The sequence below is a fragment of the Diabrotica virgifera genome, chromosome 10, assembly GCF_917563875.1.
Source record: "Diabrotica virgifera virgifera chromosome 10, PGI_DIABVI_V3a".
In the NCBI taxonomy this organism is placed as follows: domain Eukaryota; kingdom Metazoa; phylum Arthropoda; class Insecta; order Coleoptera; family Chrysomelidae; genus Diabrotica; species Diabrotica virgifera.
In genome coordinates, this window is record NC_065452.1 from 152,556,257 (window position 1) to 152,579,051 (window position 22,795).

General features: G+C 31.7%; 1 protein-coding gene across 1 annotated transcript in view; it reads left to right on the forward strand.

The window, feature by feature from the left end:
* LOC114344659 (E3 ubiquitin-protein ligase KCMF1) overlaps positions 1-22,795 on the forward strand; it is a 57,289-nt gene that overhangs the window by 18,855 nt on the left and 15,639 nt on the right. The window contains exon 5 of the mRNA XM_028295487.2: positions 2,180-2,259. Within this exon, the coding sequence (XP_028151288.2) occupies positions 2,180-2,259 (80 nt within the window). The remainder of the gene's footprint in view (positions 1-2,179; positions 2,260-22,795) is intronic.

Sequence of the window (22,795 nt, forward strand, 5' to 3'; positions counted from 1 at the left end):
GTACATTTTTTGCCCTACCGACTTTTATAACCGAGTTACAGGGTGTATTATCGATTTTGCCCATTTATTTCCTAAGCCATAACTTTAGAACCACCCTGTATATTTTTTTGATATTTGGTACACATATGTCTCATTCAAAACCCAAACGACCGACATACTAACCATAAGAAAAATCCAGGTCCGGATTAACAAAAAATTATAAAGTAATTGTGACCTTACAACAACACCCTGTATATTGAAATTTTGAAAATCTGTTTGCATATTTAAAAAGAACACAAAAAAGTAAGTTTAATGGTTTGCTTCAATTTTTCGGCCAGACAATTTTATGACTTTCATTTTGAAATTATATTGAATTTTTTAAGAACTTTGACATTAAAAAGCAGATATTATTAACTTTTAGTTATAAATTAATAAAGTTAATGAATAAATACTCATTTTAAAAATAATCAATACTTATTTACCACATTGGAACGACCCAATTACTAATGACAATAAAAATCCAGGTCCGGATTAAGAAAAAAATATAAAGTAATTGTGACCTTGAATCAACACCCTGTATATTGAAATTTTGAAAATTTGTTTGTGTATTTTAAAAGAGCATAAAAAACTGCATTAAAAGGTGCATGTCAAATTTTTGCGCAGATAATTTAATTACGGCAATTTTGAAATCATATTGATTAATTCTGTTAAGGTGACAAGAAGCTACCAGAAAAATGAAGAACAATCCCAATTTACTTAGAAAATTGATTCGAAATATTTTAAAACGAGCAAGGAAATGCATCTAACAAAATGGCGGACATTTTGAGCAACTGTTATAGTTCAAATATTTTTAAATTATGTTGAATTGTAACGAATTTTAGTTTTATTAGATATAGCAGTTTTTTTAATTCTTTACTAAATCATTAAAATATCCCATTTCTCGCAATTCTAATTTTTAATGATGTGCATATAGCTACAAATCCAGAGAATCTATGAAGCCAGCGTAGTAAATAAGTATCAAGTATTTTTAAAATAAGTATTGATTCATTAACATTAAATTATTATTCAAAGTTAACAATACCTGGTTTTTAATCTCAGAGTTCTTTAAAATTTCAATATAATTTCAAAATTGATGTAATTAAATCAACGGCGAAACAATTAAAATAAGCCTTTAATCACATTTGTTCATGCTCTTTTAAAATGCGCAGACAAATTTTTTAAATTTCAATATACAGGGTGTTGGTTCAAGGTCACAATTACTTTGTATTTTTTTCTTAATCCGGACCTGGATTTTCTTGTCATTAGTAATTGGGTCGTTCCAATGTGGTAAATAAGTATTGATTATTTTTAAAATGAGTATTTATTCATTAACTTTAATAATTTATAACTAAAAGTTAATAATATCTGCTTTTTAATTTCAGAGTTCTTAAAGAATTCAATATAATTTTAAAATTAAAGTCATAAAATTGTCTGGCCGAAAAATTGAAGTGAACCATTAAACTTACTTTTTTGTGCTCTTTTCAAATATGCAAACAGATTTTCAAAATTTCATTATACAGGGTGTTGTTTTAAGGTCACAATTACTTTATAATTTTTTGTTAATCCGGACCTGGATTTTTCTTATGGTTAGTATGTCGGTCGTTTGGGTTTTGAATGAGACATATGTGTACCAAATATCAAAAAAATATACAGGGTGGTTCTAAAGATATGACTTAGGAAAGAAATGGGCAAAATCGATAATACACCCTGTAACTCGGTAATAAAAGTTGGCAGGGCAAAAAATGTACTATATCTAGAACCGGCTCGGTGACCTATATTCACCATTAAAGTATTTCAGTTTCCCAATGAAACACCCTGTATCATACAGGGTGTCACAGATATCTTTTGTTTCCATATTTTCCGCGCCCACTGTATATCTTGCATCCACTTCTGGACAAAGGCCTCCCCATAAGTTCTCTACTCTTCTCTGTTTTGTGCTCTTCCTTTGCTATGACCGTGTTCGTGTGGTCTTCAATGTACAATGTTTCTCGTCCACCTTTCGATGTTTTGTCGTGCCACGTGTCCTACCAATTCCATTTCATTTGCGCAATTCTTCCTATTATATCTTCCACCTTCGTCCTGCTATGCACGTCCTCGTTTTGTATATGTTCTCTCAGAGACACTATCCACTGTATATATTTATATATAAATATGTTCTTAGCTCTGGAGGATTGTCATCTTCATCCCCTTCTTCAAGAGATTCTGTGGATCCAATAGCGGAACTGCTATCTCAATTATCAGGTAAGGTATATTACACAGGCGTAGCCAGGTTTTAGTTTCAGAGGGGGTTCAAAAAAGTAAAACGACTAAAACTACATAATATAACCTTTATATTCATAATAAAAATTTGAAATATGTTAATATCTTAACTTTTGGGGGTTGAATCCCCAAGACCCCCCTGGCTACGCCCGTGGTATATTACACTTAGTAAATCATAAACATGATATATTGACATGCAAACACATCTGGAAAGCCGATTTCTTCTTATTTTCTGCCATTCATTTAGCATCCAACTGTGTCAATTTAGGAATAAAATGGAAATGTACTGTGATAAGTTTAGTTTAATTTAAACTTATATAATTCTGCATATAATTCGGTAAAAGGAAGTTAGATATATGGCATTCATGATCATATCATCATCTACCTTGACCGGTGAGACCGGTTCCTATTTTTACTTTATGTTTTTTATTGTTTTTTGCCTTTTACATACTTTTATTTGCTATTATTCCAATTTTAGTTTCCCGAGTTATTTGTGCATATGTCTGTATCCTTTCTTCTTCTTTTGGCATCGTAACCCTGGATGGGTCTGTGCCTGTCTGACTATGTCCTTCCATTGAGATATCTCTTGTGCCCGTCTTCTTCATTGTCTTATGTTCATGGTTTTCAGGTTGTCTTCCACGTCATCCCACCATCTCGTTCTGAGCCTTCCTTTTTTTTCTCCTTCATATCGACTTTCATTGTAATATTTTCTTTGTTGTTTTTGCAACGTCTTGTCTCTGCACATGTCCCAGCCATGACAGTCTTTGACTTTTCACAAATCGTACAATATCATAACCTTTATTCAATTCGTTAACCTCGTTGTTTCCCCTGATTCTCCATGTGCCGTCTTACTCTTGCACCGGGCCTTATACTTTTCTTAGTATTTTTTCTCGAATGTCGTGAGTTGGGCTTCATCCCTTTTCGTCATTACCCAGGTTTTACAACGATAGGTTACTACGGATCTAATCAATGTTCTGTAGATAGTCACTTTGGTTCTTTTGTCTAATAATTTCAATGTCAGCAATCTTTATTAGCATATAGTCCAAGAGACAGCGCTGAAAAATCTCTTTGAATTTACTAAAGCTAGATTTTTCACAGTTGATTACTGTGATTGTGTAGAGAAACATACTGCGGTCGGTCAAGCCAAACGTAGAACAGGGGTTACTGAGAGGGTATCAAAGTTGCTTTCCTATGAAGGTAATTAAATCCATTTACTAAGGCTGAAAATCAGTACACACATTCTAAATTAAATATAAATAAAAGTTATTATAGTCGGTCAGCTGTATGACGGGACAGAGCCGGTCGGTCGGCCCCAGTGAATATACAGGCAATACCGGCGCTAGGAGCGCCCGCCTACAGTGCATACCTTTTGCAGGCCCGTTATCGCCGGCCCTGTGTACAGAATTATTCACTATATTTTGACCCCCTTGTAATCTGCTTTATTTACAGAATTAGAAAAAATGTGAAATACACAAGTTATTTGATTTTTAAATTATGATTTTTTGACATATATATCGTACTAGTGACGTCATCCATTTGAGCGTGATGACGTAATCGACTATTTTTTTAAATGGGAATAGGGGTCGAGTGCTAGCTCATTTGAAAGGTCATTCAATTCTCAATTCAGTAATATAAACATTAACATGATTAATTATACAGGGTGTCCAAAAAAATTTTTAATTAAATTGTTTAATTATTCATTCAAAATGTTTTTGGACACCCTGTATAAATAATGATCTTAATGTTTATAGTACTGTATAGAGAATTGAATAACCTTTCAAATGAGCTAGCACACGACCCCTATTCTCATTTAAAAAAATAGTCGACGTCATCACGCCCAGATGGATGACGTCACTAGTACGATATATATGTCAAAAAATCATAATTAAAAAATCGAATAACTTTTGTATTTTACATTTTTTTCTAATTCTGTAAATAAAGCAGTTTACAAGGGGGTCAAAATATAGTGAATAACCCTGTACATTCATTGTTGCCGACCGACTGGCTCTGTCCCGTCATACAGCTGACCGACTATAATAACTTTTATTTATATTCAATTTAGAATGTGTATACTGATTTTCAGCCTTAGTAAATTGACATAATTACCTTCGTAGGAAAGCAACTTTGATACCCTCTCAGTAACCCCTGTTCTATGTTTCGCTTGACCGACCGTAGTATGTTTCTCTACACAATCACAGAAATCAACCTTGAAAAATTTAGCTTTAGTAAATTTAAAGAGATTTTTCAGCGCTGCCTTTCCGTCTAATAGTATGTACGATTTCCGTTGGAAATACATGCAATAATTTCACTACTTACGGAATCCTTCTGATTGATTTCTGTGCCCAGATATGTGAAGGCATCCACACGTTCAATAGTGTAGTTGTCTATTGTGACATCATTTTCATTGTCAGGTGTTCTTTTCACGGTCATGTACTTCGTTTTCGCTTTGGTTTTATCCTTTGCCTGGTCTATTTATTCGACGTACGTCCTTCCTCTCTATATCTGTATTTTTTTATTTTTCTAGTGTTGAGGTTTCTTTGTTCCATTTTCAAACTCCTCCTTCAATTCTCGGTTTGGCAAAGCCTGTTAAATGTAAACCTGTTAACCGTTTATCTATTTTGCCTTTCTTCATATGCTCTCTGTCCTTACTTTGGACAGTACTCCATACTTCATATGCTCTTTGTTCTCCATGCTTTGTTGAATTTTCCTTTCCGCTTTACTCAGGTTATTGTTTATATATACAGTCGGAAAAATGAAAGATTACCCATGAACGATCATATCAAGCACATATTTTGTATTTGCTGTCTTTTTCTATAAATCGTCGTCGTGGATGTGAAGAGAGCTAATAGGTGGAGAGCTAGTGCCGAAAAGTCATCGTCATAAGTAATATGGAGTTTTTCCTGTGAAATGTGTCCATTGTATATTGACAATTATGACCTCTTTCAGGCTGACACCTCAGTGGATACAGGAAGTAGCAATAAGGGATGAAAGGGGAAAGTTAGTGTAGTCTTTAAAGGTTTTCACCTCCTATTTTGTTAAACCTTCATCGATTTGCATGAAAATTGGTGACTAGTTAGAGCATACCTCAAGAAATAAAACTGATTTGGTGCCAACTTGCAGTTTTACCCTGGTGGTACCCCTTCCCGCGGGTGAAAACAATTTTATTAAAAATAACCCCACAAATCGATAGAGACAAATTTTAAGTAAAATTTGTTATATCATGTTATTAAAATAAATCGATACTTTTTGAGTCATTAAAGATCAAAGATTTGTCTATTTAAGAGCATATGCGTGAAGTTACGGATGATAAAAAGAACATATTAATTAATTGTATGTTAGTAAAATATTATTTATATTATTTCGATATTTAATTGAATTTTTTCTATCAATATAAACTGAATATGTCCAGAAACTGGGGGTGACCAATAATGGGTACATTTGACATATTCGAGTACACTTTTGTTAAATTTATAATATCGAAATAATATAAAAATAATATTTTAGTAACAAACAATTAATTAATATGTTCTTTTTATCATCCGTAACTTCACGCATGTGCTCTTAAACAGACAAATATTTGATCTTTAATAACTCAAAAAGTATTGATTTATTTTAATAACATGATATAACAAATTTTACTTATAATTTGTCCGTCTATCGATTTGTGGGGTTATTTTTAATAAAATAGTTTTCACCCCCGAGAAGGGGTGGTATCCACCCCCAGGGTAAAAGTGCAAGTTGGCAACAAATCATTTTTATTTCTTGGGGTATGCTCTAACTAGTCACCAATTTTCATGCAAATCGATGGAGGTTTAACAAAATTGGAGGTGAAAACCTTTAAAGACTACACTAACTTTCCCCTTTCATCCCTTATTGCTACTTCCTGTATCCACTGAGGTGTCAGCCTGAAATTGGTCATAATTGTCAATATACAATGGACACATTTCACATGCCAAACTCCATATTACTTATGACGATGATTTTTCGGCTCTAGCTCTTAGACTATAACCCACATTTGCTTAAAGATGACCTAACTGCAGTATCGCAATCAGAAAGAAATATTTCATATTTTAGTGAAGAGATAAGATATCTAAGTGAATGTGTTACATATTCACTTAGATCTCTTCACTACAATATGAAATTTTTGTTTCCGATTGCGATACTGCAGTTAGATCATCTTTAAGCAACTGTGCGTTAGCTCTCTTCACATCCACGACGACGAAATAACAAACGAGAGAGATAGATTATTAATAATCGTAATATCTTAATAATCTATCTCTATCATTAAATAATTCTAATAATCTATCTGTCTCGTTTGTTATTTATAGAAAAAGCGAGCAAATACAAAATATGTGCTAGGTGGTTGATAATATGATCGTTCATGGGTAATGTTGTTCTGAAGCTATTTCCTTGTGGCATTTTTATAATCAACTATTTTCAATGGGAAATAAGCCACAATTTTACCAAAAAAATGATTTTATTAACGTTTTGACGCCCAAGTCAGGTGTCGTTGTCAAAATACAAAATAATTTTAAATTAAACAAAAATGTTGTTGCTAAGTAACAAATTATTCTAATAACTCATTTATATCGGCAATTCAGACATGTATTATACTTCCACTATAAAGTAGAACACTTTAAAATGATATTGCCAATATTGATGAGTTGCGTTCCTGGGACGACTTTACTAAAAGATAGTTCATTTGATTACATGAAATCAACCAAACTCAATAATATCCGCCACAAAAATCATAGCATGTGATCTGTCTTTAAAAAGACAACCAAATGCAACGGTGGCAGTCAAATTCTCGCGTTAGAGACTCCATAGTAAATCATGAGGGAAAGAAATCACTAGTTTTAGATATAATAGATCTCAATGTGTTTGTTGTTTTGAATGTTGTTGAAATGTTTTTATTTCCTATTGTTTTAAGTTTCTCGGATAGTCCTTTTATACAGGGTGTCTGCGTAACTTGGAACCATATGGGAAACTTTTTTAATATCAATTTTAAGAAAAAAAGTCATTCTTTATAAAGTGCTCTGCATAGTCTAAAACCGAAGATGCAATCATCAGATATCAAATTTTGTCAACAGTATACGAGGTATGTCAAAAAATATGAATTTCGCTCAAGAGTAAAGTACCTTTATATTTCAAAATATCAAAAAAATTTATTATGAAAAGTTATTTGTAATTAAAAACCATATTCAAATATGCAATAACGGCCTTCTACTTGAAAAAAAAATTTCTGAAATTTTCCTAAATTACCGATTTCGAACATCATTTTTATTTATTAGACATGTAATAACTCTTTTATTAATAATTTTAGGAAAAAAAGTTATTCTTAATAAAAATCTGTGCATGGTCTAAACCTCAACCATCAGTTATCCAAGTTTGTTAATTTTATACGAGGTGTGTCAAATAATATGAATTTCTAAATTCTTTCTAAATTCATATTACTTGACACACCTCGTATAAAATTAACAAACTTGGATAACTGATGGTTGCATCTTGAGGTTTAGACCATTCACAGATTTTTATGAAGAATAACTTTTTTCCTAAAATTATTAATAAAAGAGTTATTACATGTCTAATAAATAAAAATGATGTCCGGAATCGGTAATTTAGGAAAATTTCAGAAATTTTTTTTTCAAGTAGAAGGCTGTTCTTGCATATTTGAATATGGTTTTTAATTACAAATAACTTTTCATAATAAAATTTTTTGATATTTTGAAATATAAAGATAGTTTGCTCTTGAGCGAAATTCATATTTTTTGACATACCTCGTATACTGTTGACAAAATTTGATATCTGATGATTGCATCTTAGGTTTTAGACTATGCAGAGCACTTTATAAAGAATGACTTTTTTTCGTAAAATTGATATTAAAAAAGTTTCTCATATGGTTCCAAGTTACGCAGACACCCTGTATATGGTATTGATATTTTCCTCGTAATATTTCTTGTTGATTTTATAGGATCCCGTTCTACGTTGTTCTGTTCTATTTGATCCAATCTTGACAATTCCTTATTTATAAACGATAAAGGATAATCATTTTTTAATAAAACAGATGTTAACAATTGTTTTTCTTCTAACAATGAATTTTCGTTAGAACAAGTAATTTTGGCTAACATCTGTTTTATTAAAAAATGATTATCCTTTATCGTTTATAAATAAGGAATTGTCAAGATTGGATCGAATAGAAAAGAACAACGTAGAACGGGATCCTATAACATCAACAAGAAATAATACGAGGAAAATATCAATACCATATATAAAAGGACTATCCGAGAAACTTAAAACAATAGGAAATAAATTCAACATTTCAACAACATTCAAAACAACAAACACATTGAGATCTATTCTATCTAAAACTAGTGATTTCTTTCCCTCATGATTTACTATGGAATCTCTAGCGCGAGAATTTTACTGCCACCGTTGCATTTGGTTGTCTTTTTAAAGATAGATCACATGCTATGATTTTTTGTGGCGGATATTCTTGAGTTGGGTTAATTTCATGTAATCGAATGAACTATCTTTTAGTAAAGTCGTCCCAGGAATGCAATTCATCAATATTGGCAATATCAGTCTTCTACTTTATAGTAGAAGTATAATACATGTCTGAATTGCCGATATAAATGAGTCAGATTAAATAAATTATTACATAGTAGAAAAATTTTTTACTTAGCAACAACATTTTTGTTTAATTTAAAATTATTTTGTATTTTGACAACGACACCCGACTTGGGCGTCGAAACGTTAATAAAATCATTTTTTTGGTAAAATTGTGGCTTATTTCACATTGAAAATAGTTGTTCATGGGTAATCTTTCATTTTGTGACTGTACCTATTATTTATATTTCGTAATTTTTGATTTTTTTTTATATTTTTTTATTATTTTTATTATTTTGTTCTTTAGTCTCATTCTTCAAAATCCTGGCTGTAAAGCAGGGCATTCACGTTTCCGATTTGAGTTCCCGCTAGTGGTGGGACTTTCGCAGTGGGATCTCTAATCGGATCGTAAATAAGCTGGCTGGATTAGTGGTACATCTTGTGGTACGAGTCGGATCATTTAGAGGGACCACTCGAAGCTCCAACTTCCGACTGGTGACGAAGTAGGAGCATGAATGGTGTAGTTGGATGCAGAGCTGCGGTACTGATTACCGACAGTACTTCAAAAATGTACTTAAGTACTTTTAAGTACTTTACTCTAAGTACTCCAAAAAATACGTGTACGGGCACTTGAACTTTTAAGTATTCCGACAAATACTTGTACTTGGTACTTAAATTAGTTTGAAGTATATTTTTACTTGCAATTTAAAAAATAAAAAAAGAATGTGTGTGTACTTTGTACGCACGTAAGAAGTTATACTTCTATTATACAAGGTGTCCCAAAAGTAGTGGAACGGTCGAATATTTCTCGAACTAAACATCGGATCGAAAAACTGAAAAATACGTGCTCAATCACTTTCAAAAATCTATCCAATGACACCAAACATCAACCCCCACTACACCCCTGGAGGTGGGGTGGGGGTAACTTTAAAATCTCAAATGGAAAATCCCAGTTTTTCTTGCAGATTTTAATTCGCTATGTAAAATTAAGCAACTTTTATTCAAGACATTTTTTCCAACTGTGGATAGATGGCGCTATATAATTGGGAAAAACGATTTATCCTGATACCAAAGGTAAATTATAGAAATGGTCTAATATCTCACGAAATACACCTTCAAATGAGAAACTAAAAAACAGATTTTTAATCTTTTTCGAAAACCTTTTGAATAACACTAAACGTGACCCTCCAACCCACCCCCTGGAGGTGGGGTAGGGGGTAACTTTAAAATCTTAAACATATTCGGATTCGTCATGATAAATTAAGCAACATTTATTCGAAACATTTTTTAGAATTGTTAATAGATGGCGCTTTAATTGGAAAAATACGATTTATTAGCGCCATCTATCTGAAATTTTAAAAAATGTTTCGAATAAATGATGCTTAATTCTTTATGACGAATCCGAATCTGCAATAAAAAGTAGGGATTGCTATTTAAGATTTTAAAGTTACCCCCCCCCCCCCACCCCACCAACCAGACTCTCAAGGCACGTGCTATTAACGTTTCGGATATATATATAATTACCCATAACGGTGACAAGTGAAATATAAAAATAGATATTTTATTATTTTACACCCAAGGAAGACAAATTCAAAGACACAAAAATTATAATAAATAATACATTTACTAAAAAACACTAATATATTATTTTAATGGCTTATTTGCGCTGATACATAATTTGAAAAATTAGCAACTAAATGTCATACTGTCTGTGTGCGCATGCGCGCAGATTTATGAAAAAATTTACTCTTAATCGCGCCTAAAGCAGTATAACTTCAAAAATACTTAAGTACATATTCTAAAAGTACTCGAAATCTATTTAAACCCTTCTCGAAATGGTTCCCGTATCCGATAAATGAATATTATTATAATAAAATATTCTCGTTACTCTGAGTATCTTCATTTATTTTTCTTTTGACAAAATTATTGTAATTTATTTACATGTTTCTGTTTTAAACATCCAGCTCTCCATTTCATACAACAGTACTGCAAATATCTAATATTTCTATGTGTTCTAATCCTTAATTTCAATGAAATGTTCCTGATATATATGAGTTTCTTCACTTTTACACAAATATGTCAGTACTTGAACCTACTTGAACTCAATATTTAAGCACCAAATATTTTAAATGTAGGTACCTACTTAAGTACACAAATCGGCTGCTTAATACTTAGTACTTAAATTTACTGTTTTCAAGTACTACTTAACCGAAATACTTAAGTACTCATTTATTCTTAGTACTGGTCCTTATACTTAGTTCCACTTTAAATAAGTACTGGTACTTACGACTTCATTACTTTTTGTTGGTACTTACAACAGCTCTGGTTGGATGTTGGATAAACGAAATTTACCAATCTTGTGGAATTTTTGTATATATGTATTTATTTTTGAAGATTTTTACAAAAAGATCTAAGTTGTCTTCTTTTAAGAAACATTAACAAAAAAAGAACCTCAGCAAAGAGGCTACATTTTAAAACATACAATTAAAATAAAAGTATACTAAAATCACAATAAAGATGCATCAGAAATAAACAAACTAAGACACATTGAATGTTACTGATGTGCACTCCCGAATCATGCTTTACAATGTATAAACATTGTAAATCATGAATTGAGATTTACAATGTATGTACGTTGTAAATTATGAATTGGGAGCGTAACATTCAACGTGCCTTGGTTTGTTTATTTCTAATGCATCTTTATTGTGATTTTATTATAGATATAGGTACTGATTTTATTTTTAATAATTTTTAAAATGAGATATCTACTTCGGACAAACTGGACCATAAGACCATAAGTTCTATGTGTGAGACTTAAAACATGACAAAACAAGATGAAATTAAACTAGATATATCAGAAGGAAAAGCTTATGGGGACATAAAAATGGCACGATGGAATGAGAAGAATAAATAAAAAAAGAATGTGTGTGTACGATTTCAACGAAATTAATATACTTTAAACAGTTTATTTATATTTAAACTAATTTTAATACTTACTACTTTCCAAAAATTTTTATTAAAACAATACCAAAAATTAAAAAAAATAAAAGAATAAAACACACACAAACACATTAAAAAATGCCACAAAGAAATGATTTCTAAACAATAATTGTTGTCAAAAATTTTAACTAAATACGTATTTTCTGAAAAAATTATATATTAATATACTTACAATCATAAAATGTATAAAAAAAAAATAAAAAAAAAATAGTAACTTGCATTGGGGATTGAACCCGCTTCCCGTCGATCCCGCTGATCGAAAATCAAAGTGCTTTCCCATTGCGCCAGCTTCGCGTATCTGTCATGTGGGAATATACACCAACTGAACGTTTACACCATAAACTTTTGACAGTTGTTTATTACTTATATGAATTTAATCAAATTAGTTTGATTTTTGTGGAATTAAAGGAATATTTTGTGGAATAACAATACAGTGGTACCTCGATATACGAGCGCCCTAATATACGAGCGTTTTGAGATACGAGCTGCCGAGATGTTTTGCTTTGAGATGAGAGCAAAATTTGTGATACGAGCAACCGCTTTTTATTAAAATTCATACCTCTTTTTAACTACCTACTTCTAACTTGAAGGACGTGATAAAGGGTATAATCCCAGCTAAGAGCGTTACAATCATTTCCAAGCTCCGGACCTCTCTCCATGAAAAGATGGAGAAACTAATGATGGTGTGGGTGACAGAGAAGCAGCTTCAAGCAGGAACCTTAACATAAAGCATCATATGTGAGAACGCACGAGCGATGTATGAAAGGGAGGAAGAAACAAACCTATTTGGACAGCTTTGTTAAACGAGCTGCAGATGAAAATGGGCAAAGTGTGACGAAAAAAGCGAAGACCACTGACGAAAATTAAGTGCTTCCGTAAGCACCTCACTTTTTCTTATGTTTTTACAGAATATGTAGGTATTTTTTGTTATTTATAAATAAATGCTTCTTCTTATAAAAACATTTTTCTTATTTAAAAACACTTAACAAAAACAACTAAAGTGATTTTTTTGGGACTGGAACGGATTAATGACATTTCGTTAATTTCAATGGGGAAATGTCAATTACCCTCGTATGTCGAGGTACCACTGTATATTTCTTTATTTATTCATATTAGGTGAATATTGGTAGACATTTTGATGGTAATCAAATTATGTAAATTAAAGCATTACATAATATTTTGGTAGGTGGTTCATTTTAAATTTTCCAAATAGGTAGGGGAGAGTTGGATAAAACGGGATACTTAGCCTAGAGACCCAACTAGTGCTGCTATCAATCGGACAACGACGAAAACTTGTTCTCAGTCGTCATTTTAACATTCTCAGTTCGTTTTACCTCGATGCCATTATTTGATGAAAAGTTGTGTTTAGAATTGTTTGACTCTATTTTTTTGGTACTTTGTACTTTAAGTGCGTTGTTTTCAACATTAATATTGCCTACATATCTAAACATATAATTCCGGTAACTATTACATTAAATTACGCACTCATTAACGAATATTGTCATGTGTAGTCTATCTAATTTTACTTTCACGTTTAGGCACGAGCCATTTTTGTTTTGAAAAATGTCTGAGTTGGACAAAACGGGACACTTCTAAGTTGGATAAAATGGGATACAGTTTTTTATGTCCCGTTTTATCCACCTATTTATTTGTTGGCCTATTAATTTTTTAAATAGCGATAAAGCGTGTTCTCATACTGCAGGAAAGAACATCATATTTTTATGTGACTTTTGTTCTGATATACGTACATACCTAGTCCTAAATAAAAGGTCTTATTTCCCATTTTGCAATAAAACATAAAAAAGGCCTATTTTTAAGTTTCTGACTACTGAAGATATTGTTTTTTCAAAGGTAAATTTTGCTTTGCAGTCTTATATCTACTTAAATATACTTTTTAAATAATTTTATGCAAAAAATTAAATATTGTGAACCTATCCCGTTTTATCCAACCGTGGTATGCTAAAACGGGATGTGCAGGACTTTAATAAATATTTTTTTTACTATTTTCCAGCCATTAAAAATAGCTAAAAATATGTTTTTTGTGTGCTTCAATAAATGTTATACCTATAAAAAATAATATGATAATTTCTTTAACATTTTTTCCGTAATAAAAATAAACAAGAATGGTATCCCGTTTTGTCCAACTCTCCCCTAGGTACCTATGTAATTTTTTATTAGGATACTGAAACATTTACAATTATTACGTACCTGTCGGTTTTAAAAACTATTTAAAAAGTCACTACAATATTATAAACTTGCTTTTTTCTCTGCCATCACAACAATAAAAACTAATATACACAACATTTATTTATCCATAATCTCCATATTGAACAATTATTAACAGATGATTTTAACACCCAATCAGATCCCGTATAACGTTTGGGAATGCGCCAGGGAATGTAAAAATTCACCCTCGTGCCTAAAGAAGTATAAGTTCAAAAACTAATGGACTTAAAAAGTACACAAAAGATGAGTACAGAATGGCTTAAAAAGCTGAAAAGCTTAAAAAATGGCACATCAAAAGAAAACAAAGAAGAGGGAGAATGATTTGAGAGAGAAAACAAAAAAAATAGTGTTATTATTTGTGGAAGGAAAACAAAGGGATGCTTAAGAAAAATAATGGTAGGATCCATATCAGGTAAAAATGGATATTGAAGATATGGGATCGGTGAATCAGAGAGAATGATATAAAGGAACGGAAGAAATGCGAACATGTTTTTATATGAAATCTTTTAATATGTGATGGCGTATGAACTACTTTATTTAATGAGGATAAGCTAGAATTTTTATTAAAACTACTTTATGTTTGAGATTTTTTATGTTTTTTATGATTTTTTATGATTTATGTTTTTTTTAACTAATATTTTGTTTCTTTCCGAAGTCTCCCCGATGACGTCACGTTGGTTCTAAATTCATTCATCATTGTAGAGTAGCAACAATATAGCAGTCATCATCCAGCATCAAAAGTCCAGTGCTCAACATAGGCCTCCTCCCTATGTTTCCAACCCCGTCTATCCTGCGCCACTCTTACCCAGTTTTTATTGAGCCTTATTAAATCGTCCGTCCATCTTGTAGGCGGTCGGCCGACGCTTCTCTTGGTCTCCATTCCAATAACCTCTTTGTCCATCGCCCACCTGTCATTCTGGCTATGTGTCCCGCTTATCTCCACTTTAGTCTGGCTATTCTTTCGATGATGTCAGTCACCTTTATTCTTATGATCTCTTCGTTTTTGATTCTGTCTCGCAGAGTTCTTCCCAACATGGTCCTCTTCATGGCGTCAGGCCATGGAGTTTAGGGTGTCCTCATTGTAAAATTAAAATTAAATTGTAAAATTAAAATTAATATTACTAGATCCAGATAACTAGCCCGCACAAAGATGGCCTATTTTGGACACCTAGTAAGGGGATATATTCTTCAACTTATTATGATTGATAAAATCGAGGGACGCAGGGGAATTGGTAGAAAACAGTCCCTTTGGTTGAGATTATCAGGGAGTGGGCAGGCATAAAGAAAGCAGAGCAACTATTTACAATAGCTGGAGACAGAGACAGTTTCGCCATGGTACTCGCCAACATCAAGGGGACTTGATATGGCACGTTAAGAACAAGACACTGTAAAAATGGTGTCTTCCATGCTATGGCATGCTGGATGAGCCATACAGTCTGTAGTATGAGCGGGAACACATAGTTAATCAATACTCATACGCTTATGAAACGCACCTGGTGGATCATAAGTGCCTTCACATTTTACTCTTCTTCAACTTGTCTTGAATGAAATGGCTTTAACCTTTTCTATCAGCCTCTCTTGGCTAACTCTTGTTTCTTTCGACCCCAAATTAGGTTTCCAAAGGCAGACGGCTCACTATATTTCGTTCTACTGTATATTCTTCTCATATACACTTTTTTCCTCTCCCCATTCTACTCAACAAAAATATGGAGAAAACGTTAAGCTGGAATCTATCGTGCTAAAAACTGAATGGTCACACGTCACGAGGCCAGTAACGATGCTGTACATGGGGCTCTTCAGGAATCGACCAACGGTCCCCAGCTACTCGTGGGAATAAATAGGAATACTCACCAACATGCAAGGCAAGCACAGTGTTTGCCAAAAACTTGACCGCTGTAAACCAAACCCTATTCAAAGTGCATCAAAATGTAGCAGTGCTGAGCAATATCTCAACCTAGAAGAATGTTTTACAAAATGATGTAGAAACATAATCCAATCAAATCAACAGACACAGTGTTAACAATAAATTGTGTTGAATGCCCTAGTGTGATAATAAATCGTAATAAAGTTCGTCAAAATGTAGAAGTGCTGAGCAACATCTCAACCTGGAAGCCTGTATCACAAAATGATGTAGAAACCTAATCCAATCAAATCAACAGACATAGTGTTAACAATAAGTTGTGTTGAATGCCCTAGTGTGATAATAAATGGTAATAAAGTGCGTCAAAATGTAGAAGTGCTGAGCAACATCTCAACCTGGAAGCTTGTATCACAAAATGATGTAGAAACCTAATCCAATCAAATCAACAGACATAGTGTTAACATTAAGTTGTGTTGAATGCCCTAGTGTTATAATAAATGGTAATATAAAAAACTTACAGAGAAGTAACGACTACCGTTGTAAAATGGTATAACTTTAAAAAATCATTCAAATGGACTATAAAATTACAGACCAACTCCGGTCTGTATCCTTCACAAGATAAGCACTCCTTTTGTTCGAACAGGGAAGCCATTTTGCCCCGTAAGTTAATTTTAATCTATTAACAACGACTTACTGTCACATCAAAATTGTAATATTATTTGAAAACCATGTAACATCTAAGTTTTATACACAAAATAGTGGGCTAGTTTCAACTACAAAATAGATTGTTTACTGATGATGATCTGATGAGATCGAAAAAGTTCTGGAATTTTATAATCCATTTGGATGACTTTTTAATATATTTAATAAAATAATACACCATTTTACAACTGCAGTTTTTACGTCTCTGTAAGTTTTTTTTTAAACTATGGTATACAGCCAACTACTGGGATTTTCCCTTTTAAAAGGAGAAAGCACCTAGGATAGGATGACCAAATCATAAACCTGAAAAAATCGGGACACTTACAAGACGGACCTTCATCGAGATGTAATCATTAAAACATGCTCTTTCAGCTAATTTGAGACTTATAAATCTTTAAATTTGTGATGTGTATAATAAATAAAAACAACAATTTTGCAGTGAATACTTAATTATTAATAAATACTTCAAAACATGTCCAAGGAGGGGCCTTCATCGAGATGTAATTATTGAAACATGCTCTTTTAGCTGATTTGAGACCTATAAATCTTTAAAACTGTGATGCATATAATAAATAAAAACAACAAGTTTGCAGTGAACACTTACTTATTAATGAATACTTCAACACATGCCCAATGAGGGACCTTCATCAAGATGTAATTATTGAAACATGCTCTTTTAGCTAATTTGAGACATAAATTTTTGAAATTGTGATGCGTATAATAAACAAAAACAACAATTTTGCAGTGAACACTTAGATATTAATAAATACTTCAAGGCATACCCAAGGAAGGGGCTTTCATCAATATGTAATTATTGAAACATGCTCTTTTAGCTAATTTGAGACCTATAAATCTTTAAAATTGTGATGCTAATAAATAAAAACAACAATTTTGCAATGAACACTTACTTATTAGGTAATAAATACCTCAAGACATGTCCAAGGAGGGGGCCTTCATCAAGATGTAATTATTGAAACATGCTCTTTTAGCTAATTTGAGATCTATAAATCTTTAAAATTGTGATACATATAATAAATAAAAACAACAATTTTGCAGTTAACACTTACTTATTAATGAATACTTTAAAACATACATAAGGAGGGGCCTTCATCGAAATGTAATTATTCAAACATGCTCTTTTAGCTAGACCTATAAATCTTTAAAATTGTGATGCATATAATAAATAAAAACAACAATTTTGCAGTGAACACTTACTTATTAACGAATACTTCAAAACATGCCCAAGGAGGGACCTTCATCGAGATGTAATTATTGCATCATGCTCTTTTAGCTAATTTGAGACTTATAAATCTTTGAAATTGTGATGCATATAATAAATAAAAACAACAATTTTGCTGTGAACACTTACATATTAATAAATACTTCAAGACATGCCCAAGGAGGGGGCCTTCATCAAGATGTAATTATTGAAACATGCTCTTTTAGCTAATTTGAGACATAAATTTTTGAAATTGTGATGCATATAATAAACAAAAACAACAATTTTGCAGTGAACACTTAGATATTAATAAATACTTCAAGACATGTCCAAGTAGGGGGCTTTCATCAATATGTAATTATTGAAACATGCTCTTTTAGCTAATTTGAGACCTATAAATCTTTAAAATTGTGATGCATATAATAAATAAAAACAAAAATTTTGCAGTGAACACTTACTTACTAGGTAATAAATACTTCAAGACATGCCCAAGGAGGGGGCCTTCATCAAGAAGTAATTATTGAAACATGCTCTTTTAGCTAATTTGAGACCTATAAATATTTAAAATTTTGATATATATAATAAATAAAAACAACAATTTTGCAGTGAACACTTACTTATTAATGAATACTTTAAAACATACATAAGGAGGGGCCTTCATTGAAATGTAATTATTGAAACATGCTCTTTTAGCTAATTTGAGACCTATAAATCTTTAAAATTGTGATGCATATAATAAATAAAAACAACAATTTTCCAGTGAACACTTACTTATTAATGAATACTTTAAAACATACATACCTAAGGAGAGGCCTTCATCGAAATGTAATTATTGAATCATGCTCTTTTAGCTAATTTGAGACTTATAAATCTTTGAAATTGTGATGCATATAAAGATAAGAACAACAAGTTTGCAGTGAACACTTAATTATTAATAAATACGTGCCCAAGAAGGGACCTTCATCAAGATGTAATGATTGATACATGCTCTTTTAGCTAATTTGAGACCTATAAATCTTTAAAATTGTGATGCATATAATAAATAAAAACAACAATTTTCCAGTGAACACTTAATTATTAATAAATACTTCAAAACATGCCCAAGTAGGGGCCTTCATCGAGATGTAATTATTGAAACATGCTCTTTTGGCTAATTTGAGACTTATAAATCTTTAAGAGGTAAGGCTTTTTAAGACTATATCTATTTCTTCCTCCACAACTCCTTGTATTAATTCTTGCATGGATATATCGCAATCTTCTTCGTCAGATAAAAAAGTCATTTCTTCATCCTCGGAACTAGAGGTCTCTAGAACTAGAGAACAATTTTGTCTTTGTTTTTTTTTGGGATTATTTTTGTTCTTCCTATCAGGAAACAGTTGCTTAGGAGGGTCAAAACTTATTTTCTTTTTATTTTTGTTATCCTCATCTCCTTTTTTCCGGCGTATATGTCAGTATTCTGCACCTTCCAGGTTGTCTCCTTCTTGTGGTCTTCTTTCTCGCCTGAGCTTTTGGAAACTGGCGAATCGTTTCAGGTGTCACGATTTTAGATGTTAGGTGATAGATAGACAGTGGCGTAACAAACTCCGTCGGCCCCTCCGCTTCATGTTGCGGGGGCCTCTGTAGATAGACGATGATAAACACTAGACTAAAGGCTCACTCGCTTCAAAATCACTGGTAGAATCCAACACAACTTTCATTTCTTGGTCCTTGAGTCTTTTCAATGTCTATAGGCCTACCATTTGTATTTTCCTAAACCAGTTCACGATCAGTTACATAGGATGAAAGAAACTCATTGTCATTCACAATGTTTCTTTCAAATGGAAATATGAAAAACCTTTCTCAATATTTTCTTTTGTAATGCTTTGTTGTAAGCACTGCCAATCAATCCAGGAACATAATATATTTGATGCATTTAATATTTTTTATATGCATTTAATTGAAAAAGCATATCTCAGTGTTGTACCTTGGGACGTCCTAATGTACAACAGTAGTTCAGTCCCAAGTTTCAAAAGTTACGCATCACCTAAAATTATGCTGCTTATGTTTTGTGAACATTTTGTTTTTTGAATGTCCCCAATATCTTTAGAAACGAAGAAATTAAACGATTTTCTTCTATAACACGACGTATTTTGAGTGAAACAAAACTAAATTAATAAAAAATAACAGTTAATAAACCTTTAAAACAGAAAGACACATAATGTTAATAATTTCGGTGGAAACCTTAAGAGTATAGTTATGCACAGCGCAACATAAGAGATACGAGATTGTTTAATGGAGGTTCTGTGATGTTTTGAGGTGGAATTTCCTTGAGAGTAAGTATGGATTTGGTGTCTACGTGTGGAAGCTCTTTAAAGAACAGTTTGTTCCTTTCGTACTATATAAAGAAAATAGTTTCATCTTAGTGGTATGATAAGACATGGCCTCTTCACGTATCGCATGTTGTCAGTTAAAACACAAAGAGTAAAACCGTCTAGCTTCTTTGTTATTAAAAATATCAGACAAATTTAAAAAATAAAATATTCACAAAATATGAGACTATAACAGTACCTAGTTTCGATGTATACCCACCTTTGTACCTTTTCCGCCCTACAGAGTGTCTCAAACTTTTGTTTCAGTTCAAATACATGTTATAGAATAAAACCGTATATTTTCTTTGTTACCAAAGATATCAGGAATATTAAAAAAACAAAATGTTTACAAAACAAGACTACAGAGTACGATTTCAACGCTAACTCACACTTGTGCCTTGTCCTCCCTACAGTGTGTCTCAAAACATCAGAAAACATTTCTTTTCTTCCACCTGGTATAAATGCAAAAAAGAAGTTTAAGTAAAACTTGGCCCAACTGTGTAAATACCAAAGAAAAATGTAAAATAATAAAAAAAAATTAGCGGTATCCGTTAATTTGTTCATGAAAAAATCAACTATGAAAATGAGCATAATATTTTAGCTGATGCATTACTTTTGAAACTACGTTTCATATTTGAGTTTAGTTGTATAGGAGAATTTATAATTATTATAGCATTGAGTAGAGCACATCTCAGAGTATAATATAGTATCTTACGTTTATCCATAAATTAAAGAGTAACTAAAAATAAACAATGAAACCACAAAAAATTACTTACAAATGATAATTTCGAACTTTCTTCAGTAGCTCACACACAGTTCATTTAAAAGTTGCAAATCACTCTACACTACCCTCTGGTGGCTAAGTGAAGTACTTGACTTATATTTGAGCTATTGGTTGCCTATATGAACATGAATCGGCGAAATGGGCATATAAATAATAAAGTTTTACCAACTTTTTAACCACTTTAAAAATTCACATTGTAAGGCATAAATGAACCAAATAATGTAGTACCTTTTTTGTAGGATGTATTTAAAAATTAAACTGAAAACTTATTACTATAAAGAGTGATATTATGTACTTATAACTGTGGTATGCTTGACTGAAATAAAACAATGATTAGATATAAAAAAACTTTTTTATTAAATTTGGGTTATTTTTCTCTTAATCATCCACCCTTTTTGCACGTTTCATATTTTTAACTTGGTATCAGAGCTGGTGGGTAGTATTTCAAAATAAATACTTTTTTGTAAGTATTTAAATACTTTAGAGTGTTTAAATACCAGGTACCTATTTAAATACTCTATAGTTAAGTACTCGGTATTTAAATTTAATTGCTCCAAAGTATTTAAACACTTACAAAATAGTACCTATTTAAATTTTGAAATACGGCCCATCAGCTCTGATACCAAGTTAAAAATATGAAATGTACAAAATGAGTGAATGATTAAGAAAAAAATTTACCCAAGAACTTGGGTATTTAAATACTTTTCAACATTTGTATTTATGATATTTCCCAAATTTACTAAAATTTATAATATTTAAAATAGCAAAGCTTTATTATTAATAGGCCGATTTCGCCGATTCAAGTTTATATAGGCAACCCAAACTACAAGCCAAAAGTTGGACAGGTTAGTTTGGTCTATTACTCATAGATGGCAGAGCAATTAAGATCATCCCAAGATACAACGCTTTCCTCTAACTTAAGTACCAATATTTAAATGAAAAACAGATTACAATAATTACAATGCTTTTGTATGCAAAACTGGTTTCTGGCTGGAGTATTAAATAAATAATCGTATTTTTTGTAATGCATTAGGCGCCATCTAGCTTTTATTTCATAAAGTATCGCTGCTGTCTTTACGTCAACGTGAAAAACCATAGGCGGATGGTTGAATCTTTATTAATTAAATGCGAAACTACAATTTTAGTATTTATTTAATTTATTCATAAAAATCAACTTCCCAAACAAAATTAGTATGATTTAATAGACTTATGTCCACAGTCTGGCCCACTACTTTGTGCCGTGTAATTTGGGTTGCCTATATGAACTTGAATCGGCGAAATGGGCCTATAAATAATAAAATTTTGCTATATTAATCACTTTAAAAATTCACATTGTAAGGCATAAATGCATCAAATATGTAGTACCTTATTTGTAGATGTATTTAAATATGAAACTGAAACGTTATTACTACTATTACTACTGCACCTATAACTGTGGCTATGCTTTACTTAAATAAAACAACGATTAGATATAAAAATCACAAATTTTATTAAATTTGGGAAAGTATCATAAATACAAATACCAATGTTGAAAAGTATTTAAATACTTAAAATGTACTTAAGTTTTTGGGAATTTTTTTTTCTTAAGCATCCACCCTTTTTGTACATTTCATATTTTTAACTTGGTATCAGAGCTGATAGGCAGTATTTCAAAATTTACATACTTTTTTATAGTTATTTAAATACTTTAGACTTTGAGTATTTAAAAACCAAGTCTTTAAATACTCTATAATTATAATAAATACTTGGTATTTAAATACTCTAAAGCCTAA